This window comes from Mastomys coucha, unplaced genomic scaffold (assembly GCF_008632895.1).
Source record: "Mastomys coucha isolate ucsf_1 unplaced genomic scaffold, UCSF_Mcou_1 pScaffold9, whole genome shotgun sequence".
Classification (NCBI taxonomy): domain Eukaryota; kingdom Metazoa; phylum Chordata; class Mammalia; order Rodentia; family Muridae; genus Mastomys; species Mastomys coucha.
The window spans coordinates 49,826,630-49,839,286 of NW_022196915.1; the positions used below are offsets into that span (position 1 = coordinate 49,826,630).

At 47.5% G+C, this 12,657-nt stretch overlaps 1 protein-coding gene across 2 annotated transcripts in view; it reads right to left on the reverse strand.

The window, feature by feature from the left end:
* The window catches only part of Neil2 (nei like DNA glycosylase 2), an 11,766-nt gene extending 1,420 nt beyond the window's left edge, over positions 1 to 10,346 (reverse strand). The window contains exons 1-4 of one of the 2 annotated variants that reach the window (XM_031361608.1): positions 10,233 to 10,346; positions 8,111 to 8,264; positions 5,363 to 5,706; positions 2,900 to 3,096 (exon numbers count right to left, since the gene is read on the reverse strand). In XM_031361608.1, the coding sequence (XP_031217468.1) occupies positions 2,900 to 3,096; positions 5,363 to 5,706; positions 8,111 to 8,248 (679 nt within the window). In that variant the 5' untranslated portion in view covers positions 8,249 to 8,264; positions 10,233 to 10,346. Of the gene's footprint in view, positions 1 to 2,899; positions 3,097 to 5,362; positions 5,707 to 8,110; positions 8,265 to 9,933 lie in introns of both variants that reach the window. The other variant, XM_031361607.1, reaches the window with a different exon arrangement.
* Between the last annotated feature and the right edge of the window lie 2,311 nt (positions 10,347 to 12,657).

Below are 12,657 nucleotides of genomic sequence, written 5' to 3' on the forward strand. Positions count from 1 at the left end.
ATGGGGGCAACAGACTAAACAGTTGACTTTTCCCCTAAGCGGTTCATAATCTCACTTGCAGTTACAGCTAAGTACTACGTGGACTCATCTCAAGCTTCACTGCTTACCAGCAAGGTGTCCTTTGCTTTAGTTTCCTCATCTGAATCCTTCAGAAAGCTAACAAGTTATTCCTTGGAATGGCATAAGGACAGGAATGTGAGTCTCTGGAGTCATGTGAATCACGCTGGCTCTCACCAGTATCACTGTGTAGTCAGTCAGGTCTCTGTGCACATCCAAAAGCCACTACTGGAAACCTTGTTCATCCTTCTGGCACAGAAACAGACTCCATTGGTTCTCCCATGAGAGCACAGCGCTTTCCCATCTTCTAAGCATGAACTATATTCACGGCAGGCAGTCATACTTTCTCTATGGATGCAGCTTTCCCAATAGCAACTGCTTTAACAGCCGGTTGTGGTGCCCCTCACTGCTCTCTTGTGGGCAGAAAACGGCCCTCCCAGTACTAAGAACTACAGCATTCCTGGTCTCAGCTGGAAATGCTCACAGTTTCATTACTCAGTTCTCCACAGCAGACCTGCTTCTTTCTCTTGGCTTCTAAGAGCCTGGAGCTGACCTGATGATACCTGCCTCTGCTTTGATATCAGAAGCTCCATTGCCCAAGGGTAGTACCTATTAGTGGACGCATTCCTCCCTCTCTTCCAGTGGCTGCAGGACAACTATTCCCAGCACTTCGTAACCCAGAACCTTCTATATGCTCTGTAGGTCACCAGGCTTTAGAGGATACACCACATGATCCCTTGGTCAGGAGAGCACACTGATATTGGATCAGAAGGCTCACGGCAGCCTTATCATGTCAGACCATGGGCCAAGAATGGAATCATTTGAGGAGAATGCTGAGTGCTTGTGAGAAAACTCCAAGAAAACAAGGCAAGAGTCTTGTGATCTCAGTTTCTTCAAAACATGGAGTTGTTCTTGGAATGTGTTTTCATGCTCTTCCCAGGTGTATCAGATAGAGGTGAGTTTACTTCATTGTTCATTCGATGTTATTTGTTTATAGATCTGTGATGGCTATTCCTGTTTGTCAACTTGACAACATCTGGAAATACTACAATCCAGAAATGGAGGGTACACCTGTGATTCAGATCCTGAGGCTGGAAGACATGGGTTTTTGACCTGGATCTTGACTTGGAGATCTTAAGGCATAGTGGCTATGAAAAGCTTAGGCCCAGGAAAGATAGCAAGGTAGTACACTCAGGAGACTGAGGAATGCAGATCTCTGAGTTCAAGATCAGACTGGGACAAAGTAAGTTTCAGATCCAGGTGAGGTGGTACACACCTTTAATCTGTGCCATACCTTCTGCTGGAGGCCTACACAAGGATACTGGAAAAAGGAAGATTCACTTTTCTTCGCCTCCTTCCACTGATTTGCCAGCACATCTGTTGGAACCTACTGCTTCAGGATTACAGCTTACATAGAAGACAGGTGAAACAACTAGCCTCGTGGAACTGATCAACTACTAGATTTTTGGACTTCTCATTCACAGCTGCCCATAGTTGGGTTAGTTGGACTACAGACTGTAAGTCATTTCAATACATTCCCCTTAATATATAGAGACATTCCATAGGTTCTGTGACTCTAGAGAACCCTAATACGATATCTTCATGGAGAAACATGTCTTGCCACATGTAACTTGCCCTTATGACTGTATACAGACTGAACTCATGAGAGCCTTACTCAGGTGACCATTCTCTTAACTCTCAGAGTATAAATTGTCTGATGCTTTCAATAAAGTTGGCTATTGCACAAGACTTTCATCTTCCTTATTTATCAGGTCCATTTTCCCAGGTCCCACTGCCTCTAGAGCAGTAAATGAAGTAATAGAGTGAAAAAACAAAGCTGTAGAAATAAGGTTCTGGGAATATAGAAACCAAGTTTTTGAGACTATAGAAACAAAGTTCTGGGAATGTAGGAATAAAGTAAAATAGGAGAGCCATATCCCAGCTCCTGTAAGCAGCAGCTTCAGACACTGAGAAGCTGTGTTTCAGAGATAGCCAAGGACATGTTGTAAAAACAAAGTTCTGGTGGTCAGAATGTTGAGACCAGGCCATTTTGACTAAGCTAAGTAAGGCCAAAACAAAAATAACTGGTGGTCGCAATGACGTGAAGGTCTACAAAAACAAGATTAGCAATTCTTGAAAGAACTCCCCAACCCCTCCCTGTGGTGAATTTCGAAAATGACCGCAAACTGTCACCCTGACCTTGTGGCCAACAATCCCCCTACCACCTAGTTACTCAGCCCCTTCCTAGAGACTTTTTAAGGCCAGGTGCAGAGATGGATAGGAAAGTTGGCTGACTAAGCCAAGAACAGCCCCCTGAGCAAGCCAACCAATGCCTGATGAGATCCTTTGTCCTGTGTTCCACCAACCAGAGTAAGCCAGCTAGCCCTGTTGCAGAAATCTGCCCTCTGTAAAGTATAAAAGATGTATGTTTTCTGAGTTTGGGGGTTGATACTCCCCCCCACCCCCGTGAGGGTGGGCAACCCCACATATGTGGATCAATGTGTGCTTTCTGAATTCGGAGTTGTCTCACCTTGCATGGCTGAGCAACCCCACATGTGTGGATCAATAAACCTCATGTTATTGCAATGATCTATTGTCAATCTGTGATCTGTGGGTTGAGCCAAAATTACAGCATAAACACTGTAATGTTGTGAATGTTACGCTAGAGAAGCTTAGGTCTTCCTAAGCTAACCTGAGTCTAAGATCAAGGGATAAACCAATCTTAAAACCAACAGTGTTGGCACAACTGGGAGAGTGGTCCTTAAGTCTTAACTGCCTTACAGATAAGTGGCTTTTCCAATAATCAACTCTGTGGGGCTCCTCCCCATCACACAGGTCATACCTAATCCTGAGAAGTATCTCTGGTCCAATAGTGTGTAGCACACAGGCTGAGCCTGGCTTAGAGCTTCCAACGCTTGTCCTCGATGGAACTTTTCAGATAAGATGTCACAGGTGGGATCAATCACTGGGGGAGGGCCCCATGACATCCGGCAATTATAAAAGGCCAGGAAGCCACCACCACTAAAATGGAGTACCAGCCTGAGGAGACAGAAGAGATCATACATATGGTGTTCTCACACATAATGAGATCATACATTACAAACACCACTGTGTGGTCAACTCATACATTCATAAACAGTCCCCTGTAGAGTCAGTTCATAAGTATATATAGTTACCACAACATAATCAGCTCACACATGCAACTATCAATGTAATCACCATATAGTTCCTGCTATAGAACCATGTCACATGTAGGTACAATGACCACTATGTGGGTCACATTTACACGCAGTTACTATTCCCGTATGCCGTCAGGTCTGATACACATTAAGTTTCTACACTAGTCTGGATCAAACTGACAAGTTAAGGACCTATGGTCAGAATCATAAATACCTCAGGGCTAAAGGGCATTAAGTAAAATATTGCTTTTTCTAATACATTGCAGCAATCCATGTTGACAATGGAAAGCTGAAAGTCTGAATCCAGGAGGTTAGTGGAATCAGAGCGGGGAGTTGAGGGTGGCTCATTAGGGAGAAGATGAAGAAATGGTGGCATGATAGCATCACTTCCAGTTCCAGGCCAGATTAACCAACTCCTACACTTATGTGCCCCTAAGTCTCTTGGATGTTAAGCAAAGAAAGGACATCTCTCACACTTCGGTAAGGAGATAATGGGATCCTTTGTAGGGATAGCTGATCCGACCAGAGCTGCCTCTACACTGGAAGCTGCAGAACCTGAGTCCACGTCTGACCTAGTCTGTGTTCTTGGGAAGGGCAGACACAACTGCGGGAAGCTAGGAGGTGGACACATGCCTGTAATCCCAGCATGCAGAGAGGCTCAGACAGGATGATTATGAATTTGAGACTAGCTTAGGCTAGTCAGGAATAAGGCAGCAATGTTTCTTGTTTTCCTTTCTTCTTGTTTTTAATTGTCAGAGCTGGCAAGATGGCTCAGAGGATGGCTCACCTGCCATCAACTCTGACAACTTGACTTTGATCTCCAGGACCCATAGAACCAACTGCTGAAAGTTGTCCTCTGATCTCAACACATGTGCTGCGGCACATGCATGAATGCATGGGCAGGTCTGCACACACACACACACACACACACACACACAGTATAAATAAATAAGTAAATAAATACATCGGTAAATACATGTAATAAAAATGTCTCTTTCAAGGACTGGAGGTGAGGCTCAGAGGTCTTGCACAGGAGCACAAAAGAACCGATCACACTTATAAATACTGTGTGACTCAGTAGAAGGGGAATCCTTCGCTACAAGGGAAAGTCAGAAGTGACCACTGATTGCATAAAACTTAAAAACTCCAAGGGTCGCCGGGCGGTGGTGGCACACGCCTTTAGTCCCAGCACTTGGGAGGCAGAGGCATGTGGATTTCTGAGTTCGAGGCCAGCCTGGTCTACAGAGTGAGTTCTAGGACAGCCAGGGCTACACAGAGAAACACTGTCTCGAAAAAAAACAAAAAAAACCCCAAAAAACAAAAAAAAATTCCAAGGGTCAAAATGCTTTACAAACACAGTCAAGGGATGTACACTGGCCTGGAAACAATCCCAACAACACATATTATCAAACTTAATGGTCCAAAGCTTAAAAACTTTGGGCCATTAAGTTTGATCTTCACAATCCACAGTTAAGAGGAGAGAATCAACTCCCGAAAGAAAGTCGTCCTCTGAGCTCCACATGCACACTGAGGTGCGCACACTTATGTGATGATAACAAAATAGAACAAGTTCATTGCTGACATCTATGCAAACAGCCCAATGCCAGCCACTGGGCAAAGCCAGCCATTGGAATGTGCATTCCTGCTGACTCCCTGGGATCCCAGAGTGAACCTGACCAGACTCCGTGCTGACAAGTATTGAATTAAAGCTTGATTCAAATTTGAAAAAAAAAAAAAATCATACTATTCCAGGGGCAATTGGGAACTGCCCTTTAAGGAAGCAATACTACACACATGCAGAGCTTTATGTGCCAATTTTTTTCTCAAAAATGTTCACAAGTTAAATAACTGGGAAAACTATACCCCTAAATTCAGAGCACTAGAGTCTAGACATATGCTTTTCTTCAGAGACAGCTCATCCTCAAGGACCACGTTGGCTGGAAACCCCATCCTCTTCTCTCCAGGACCTAAGCAGATACAACTATCTGGGTACAGGTCCAGTTCTTAGGGGTGAATGTGCACCCTTTTGCAGAGCAAGACCTGGACATCCCCAAGTATGGCCCCTCAGCCATGCCTTGCCACGTTTATGTGGCCCACTGCAACCCCTGCACATGTCGAACCATTACCTGGGCACTGGGTCTCTCCAGTCACCTCTTCTGTTAGCTTTCTTTGCTCTGGAGAAGTCATTCACCCAGATACTGCCAAACAAGCCAAACCTGACTTCCAGCCACCTCTGGGTGCCCACCAAAGGCTTCTTTCCCCCAAGATCGCATGGGCCATCAGATCTACTGGGAACAGGCTCCCCAGATCCAGTGGGGCCTGCAGAGGGCTCCTGAGCATTGGGACCCACGGCCAGCTCTGGGTCCACAGCCTCTTTCTGCCACATTCCTTGTACAGGCTTCGGGCTGCTGTTGAGTGGCTCCATTTCCTCATCTGGATCAAACCAAAGGAATAATTTTTTTCCATGCACCTGGGAACAACAAAAACAAGCAAACAGAACACGTATTAACCCTTAAGAGACCTTCACAGGGGGCAAAGCTTCACAAAGAGCTAGCTGCCAATGGTCTGGTTCCTTCCCTTCTCCCAGAGCTTCCCCAGGACAGACAATTTCTCTGTGTCCTTTGCCCTTTTGTCTCATAGGGGTCAGCAGCAGGGGTAGGCCTTGCGAATGCCTGAAAGCAGCTGCAGATGGATTAGTGATGAGATAGGTCTGTGCCAGACAGCAAGGCCACCCAGAACAACCTAGGAGAGATATTCCCAAAGATTTCAGGAACCCACTTGTACTGGCTGGTTTTGTATATCAACTTGACACAAGCTGGAGTCAGCACAGACAAAGGAGCCTCCCTTGAGGAAATGCCTCCATGAGATCCAGCTGCAAGGCATTTTCTCAATTAGTGATGAAGGCGGAAGGGCCCATTGTGGGTGGTGCCATCTCTGGGCTGGAAGTCTTGGGTTCTATAAGAAAGCAAGCTGAGCAAGCCAGGGGAAACAAGTCAGTAAGAAACACCCCTCCATGGCCCCTACATCAGCTCCTGCTTCCTGACCTGCTTGAGTGCCAGTCCTGACTTCCTTTGGTGATGAACAATAAGCTGAATAAACTGTTTCCTTCCCAACTTGCTTCTTGGTCATGATATTTGTGCAGGAATAGAAACCCCGATTAAGATACCACTCAAAGATTATACAAAGGGTCATTTTTTTTTTTAATTTCTTCATGACACGTTTTTCTAGGCCCACATATTCATTTGTTCCCAAATCTACCCAGTGATATATAAGTGCCAGCTCTGTGATAGCTATCAAAGCAAGTGCTAGAACATCAAAACCATGGGACTCAAATCATGCAGGACAGTCTCTACAAAGAGGCTACCAGCCTGAAGTTTGAAACTTAAGACTACTCAGGACCTCAGTTTCCAAAGATGAAGTCTAGGTGAAGGGTTATGAGCCATCGTCCACTCAAAGAATGAATGGTTCTGTAGTCTATTAGGTATGTGTGCACATGTGCATGTGTACAGTGGAAGGAGAGAACTAGCAATGATTGAGTACCTAACATATTTAGTGTCAGTTATAAAGTCTATCCCTACAAGAGTTTTATCAAATAAGTGTGTCTTAGTCTTTGCTCTGCTGTTGCGAAGAGACACCAGGACCAAGGCAATTCCCAGAAAAAAAAGGCATTTAACTGGGAGCTTGATTACCGTTTCAGAGGATTAGTCCATTATTACCATGGCAAGAAGCAAACAGGCATGGTGAGAGAATAGCACTGGATAGCTGTTGCAGAATATGTGATCACACTGTGGACCCTGAGATGGTATTTACTGAAGGAAACCCTGTTTCTAGTTGTGGTGTGGCTCAGCCCTTAGCACACACCTTTAATCCCTCTGGCTGGAATACAAACATGCCCTTAGTACATCTTCTCCAACAAGGTCACACCTCCTAATCCTTCTCAACAGTTCTACTCTCCGACGACCAAGCATTCAAATAAATCAGCCTTTGGGATCATTCTCAATCAAACCACCACAAAATGTTCGACTACACCCGTCTACAGTTGAAGATATTAGAGCTAAGAAAATGAGAACCTGCTTCAGATCACACAGCTAAGCAGCAGCAGTAGCAGCAGAGGCCACGTGTCATTGTCCAAAATTCACCCCACACCTCCTCCATACAGATCCTCATAGCTAAGTAGGAATACAGGACTGACCAGGGTACAGCCCTAGCCTGTTCCTGTCTCCCCGCTCAACATGAAGGCTAGGCTTGGCGATAAGGATGCAACAGGAGGAAGTAGAAACTATCCCAGAAGAACAGAGGACTCATCTCTCAGCCAGTGTAAAGGCAGAACAGAATGACCCAGTGGAATCTGAAAAGAGTCTAAAATTACCACGATAAACTCAAGAGATGGGAATGGTAACAGCTGAAGAAAAAAAGAGCCATGTGCCCAAACATGGCCACACCCTGGGTAAGAACTAAGGGGGCTGCAGGCAACTAGTGCAAGCAAAGAACTTGGGGCGGGTGCAAAGGCCAGAGAGACGGGCAGGGGTCTATCCATGGAGTCCCTGAGTATCTTGAAGGAATTCTGACTCCCACTTGGGACAAGGACTGAATTCAGATCCTTGGCAGTGTTCATCCCTTACTTCACAGCTGGCACCACATTAAAGATGCACATAAGTCAATGGGAGTACTCCTGATCCGGCATGGGGTCATCAGGTCTGTCTTTTTCCAGATGTTCTTCACAGATCCTAGTCCATTGTGACGGGCTACACGCAGTCCTAGCATGGCTGTCCAATGCTTAAAGGATATCACTAGCCATCTTTAAGGATAGATGGCTCCAGGGGAGGTGGGGTGAGCCAGCACACCTGTGTGAGACCCGGGGAAGCAAAACTCACCTGAGCGTCCTGGAGCCACAGAGACTGAAAGGTGGCAGGGCAGAGCTTCTTACTGCTGCCCCCTGTCTTGATCACCTTCTGGCCCACAAAGGGGGAGACAAGATGATGAAACTTCCTCACAGACGGCCCTTCTGGCATCTCTGCAGGCAGAAAACTACAAAGGAGACCTCTGACTTAGCCGGGTCTTCCCTTAGCCCATCAGCATGTCTGATCACCGGTGTGGCATCCCAAGGAGCAAGTTGGGGCCACCTACTTTAAGACTACAGATGCCAAAAACAGAGCTGGAGTGAGGTGGGGGGTGGGCGGGTTTCAGATCTCAAAGACTGAGCTGGAACAGGGTACGGACCAGCTCCTCAGCCTTATGTACACAGCAAATACTAATCAGTAGAGTGTGCTAGGTATCATGTAGCAGGTACTGTTTCCTTCGATGGCACTGCCAGCTCAGTGGTCAGCCACTCCTTGGTAGGTTGTTTCTTAAGGTAGAGTCTTGCTGTGTAGCTCTAGGTGAGCTGGAACTATGCAGTCCTAGCTGTCCCCCGAAACTTTCATTCCAACCCTCTTCTGACTGATCCATACTTGGATCTGGCTCTCTCGGGACCACCTCAGGTAAAGGAGATCTGCAGTAGTTATGTGATCTCTAGAAATGGTTCTCTGCCTGTGACCACAGTGCTGGCAGAACTCAGAACCATGACAAGCAGACACCAGCCAGGCAGGGCCGTTGCCAATCAGCTTACCGCCTGATAATATGCCTGACCACTGAAAAGGCAAGGCAGGTCTACAGGTCACCCCTCTCCTCCTTGTCCTCAACCATCCAAAGTCACCAAGAGCCACCAGGATGAGATTGCCTGGGCAGCCTTCACCCAACTTTACTGAGCAGGAGTCATTCCCCTTCCCCCAACTCAAAGCTCTATCTAACCTTACCTGCCACTCACCAGCACCAGGTTCATAAATTGAAATGAAAATTAACAAAGGCATACAGCGGGTTGTTATTATTGCAGTGTTTCTAAAAGCCAGGATGGCTGCTGTTAAGCCTTACTCTGTAGCCCAGGCTGGTCTTGAACTCTGAACAATCCTTCTGCCTGACTCTCTCAAGTGTGAGCCATATACAACTCCCTCCCTACTAAGACATTTAAAATTTATACTTTAAGCGAAGAACTAGGATGCCCCAGACATCCTGCAAATTCTCATAGCTTCATAAGGAACACATTCAATAATGCAATTTTTGGTCTTTCTGTCTTGAGACAGGTTTGCCTATATTCCAAAAGCCAAGCTGACCTAGAGGTCACTGTGTATGGATGGTCTCCACCTCCAGAGTACTGTCATTCCAGCACATCACAACCCCTGTTTATGCTTAAACCCAGGGCATCTTGCAAGCTAGGCAACCCCTCTACCAACTGTGCTAAGGCCTCAACAATACTTAACTAAATTCATCCCCGCTTGGATTCCCATTCACACCCTCAGAAACGTGATTTAACAGTTCACCTACTCAGACCGTCAGGGAAAGCTGCAGGGTTTGAAGGCAGCTTGCCAGTTACTGGTACCCTAACCACCTCTAAGTTCAGTCTTCTTGGCTACCGTCAGAGAAAGTTCTGGGAAAGGCCACCAGTACAATGCAGTGTAATCTTAAATCTCTCTGGCAAGCCTTTAATCCCAGCACTCTGGAGGCAGAGGAAGGGGTCACTCAGAGAGTTCAAGGTCAGCCTGGTCTAGAGAGAGCACCCACCGACTACCTAGAGGCCCTGTCTCAGAAAGAACCAACAGCCCTCCGCCCCTGGGTACGGTTTGATGGACACGAAAGGAATGGGATGAGATGATGAGAGAACCTTGGGTTTTGTCGCTAGGGCGAGGTGGCCAGGCTGAGCAGGACGGGGTCCCGTTTCTCCAGGAGCCAGGGGAGAGTCTTAGGCCACTGCGTTTCCTAACTCTTCTGTGTGATTGAAGGGGGAGGGAACACAAGAGGGTCACGAGGACTTGGGGAGTCGGAAGGCAGCGTGATCAACAAAAACAAAACTTTACGACCAGGCTGCGCGTGTCCGGAAGAGACACTGCTTAATTTTTCTGTGAAAACAAGTGTTGACTACGTGCACCTGTGTGGGCTACAGAGGGGAGGGAGGAGGCTGACCCAGGCTCAGGCGGGTCCTAGGAAGCTATACTCTCCCAGCAGCGGCCGCAGGAGGATCGCAATCCACCTGCGCCTTCCAGAGCATGGTGGGGAGGACGCGTTCAGCCTGCTGGAGCGGGCGGGATCCGTAGCCCGGTGGTTGGGATTCCACGGGACCCGAAGCTACTTCCGGTACTCAAGGGCCCCTCCCTGGGGCCGAACTGGTCTTGGAGCTGGGTGGGGAGCTGCGGGCTTCTCTCCTGGAAGCTCTGGAGATGAGGAGTCCTCTGAGATGGAAGAGCTACGTGCTTTTCCCTGGGGGTGCTGGAGGTGGGATGCACCTCAGAGGGGGAGCTGCAGGTTTCTCTCCTGGAGGCGCTCGAGGTAGGGTTCACCTCGGGCTGGAGGCGTCTCTACTCGGGCTCCTCCTGCAGGTAGGAAAGGTGTTGAGGTCTCCTTCCCGGGGTGACCACTGGAGGCGCAGGTCTGTCTGTCTCTGTCTCTCTGTACCTCTTCCTCCATCCCCTTACTTCCACCCTCTCCTAATCCCCACCCCCACCCTCCCTTCCCTCTTCTTCCCCCGCCCTCCCCCCACTTGCGCCTCCCACCCCCACAACCACCGTGATGCAAGCTCTTTCTCTGGGAAGCAGTTCTGGGAGCACCTTCACCTACCCTCCAGAGTCACCATATCTCTGAGCTACCCACCCTTACGTCTCCCTGGCGTTCCAGTAAGGGTCTGGCAAAAAGTGGGCTGGTATTGAGAAAAGGCAAGCGCTCAGAATCCAATGGTCTTGAGTGGCTCAGGCCAAGACAGACATTTCAGTTTCTCCACACCCTTTGTGAAGGTTTTGTGTGTGGGGGTGGGGGGGGTGTATTTTTGAGACAAAGCTTGACTAGCCCTGAACTCCTGCGTGAACCTCCAAACTTTGTTTCTTTTAGTACCGAGATTTTAAACACAGCTAGCACACCTGGCCTGTAACACTTTGAAAGGGTGAGATTTATTTACTTTTGCTTGTTATTACTTTAATAGTCTTTGAATTTTTACAATACGCTTTTAAAAAGTTGTGTATTGAAGTTTCTTACTTGGAAGATTAAAGATGGTAGCAGGTTATTCAAAGGTAGGACTTCAAGAAGGGTTGGAACCAGGACTTTACAGGAAGTCAAGGGATCTTTGGTGAACTCTGAGGAGGCCTTCAGAAGTGGCCAAGGTGTCAGTCTCTCTGGACTTGGCCAGCATGGGGAGACAGCCCTGCTTCAAGGAGCCGCTCAGCTAGCCTTCTGCCATGTGGCTGGCTGTAGGGCAAGAACAGGAAGGAAGGAGAGGAAGGCTCTAGTATCAGAGGTACAAGGTTCCCCTCAAGGCAGAGGGTGAGCTTGAAGGTACAACATTTGCAGGGGCGGGGTTCCCCTCGTTTTGGTGTATATAAGCACGGGAGCATGCTTTCCCACTTTCTGGCATCTTGGGAGACTCACATCTTCTACAGGATTCCGTGTGTTCCTGTGGCAGCTTCCAATCACACACAGGAACACACATGAACACACACACACACCCCTATTGTAGACTGGCTATGCTGGGCAGAAGCCATATCCTAAAGATAAGCCTTACCTTATCTGGTGGAATCAAAGCTGTGCACCTAAGAGGTCTCTTCTGAGCACAAGGGACTCTGTGGCTGAGAGAAACAAGTGATTCACAGTTTGCTGCTGTCACTTATAATCACAAGGTCAGGTTGACTGACTACACACCATGTGCAAGTCACTATGGCAAGTCTTTAACCCAGACTGCCTCCTTAGCTGTGAGAAAACAATCCCTAAATCCAGCCTTTAAATGGAACTTCTGTGCCATGGTGTTATAGACACAAAGCCACACTCTGTAAACCCTGATACGTATGAGTCACTCAGAAACGCTTAAGTGTAGATTATGAGAAACCTGTCGCAGGACCAGACCTGTGCCTTTCTGGCACTGATGCTGCTTGTATAAATAAAGACCACACTCTGCTTGGAGAGTGGGTCTAGGAAGTCACATTTGTTGAGGGAATGCTTGAGATATTAATTAGGAAACACTCATAAGCTAAGGGTTGTTCAACTCAGACGGTGCAGGGGCTCCCCAGATGGTAAGGTTCTTCTTCCATGGGAGTGGAATTCTGGAATCCAATAGGCAGGTTTTACATCTTGGTTCCATAGTAATTCTGTGAATTTCGGCATGCGACTTGAAATCTGTATTTTTTGTGTGTGGAAAACGTGTGTTTCCCTGAAGCTGGCTAAAGCTGTCAGTGTCTGGCAGCAGTAGTGCTCAATAAACGCTAGTGCTTTTGAGTAGCAGGGTTTGGTTGTGTGCTGATCTCAGCTTGAAAACCAGTTCTAATGGAGCTGGAAAGGGAGACGCAAGTGCCTGTACCCCCACGTGGTGAACGCATGAACTGCATGCACAGTGCTTCCTGGGGGAGCT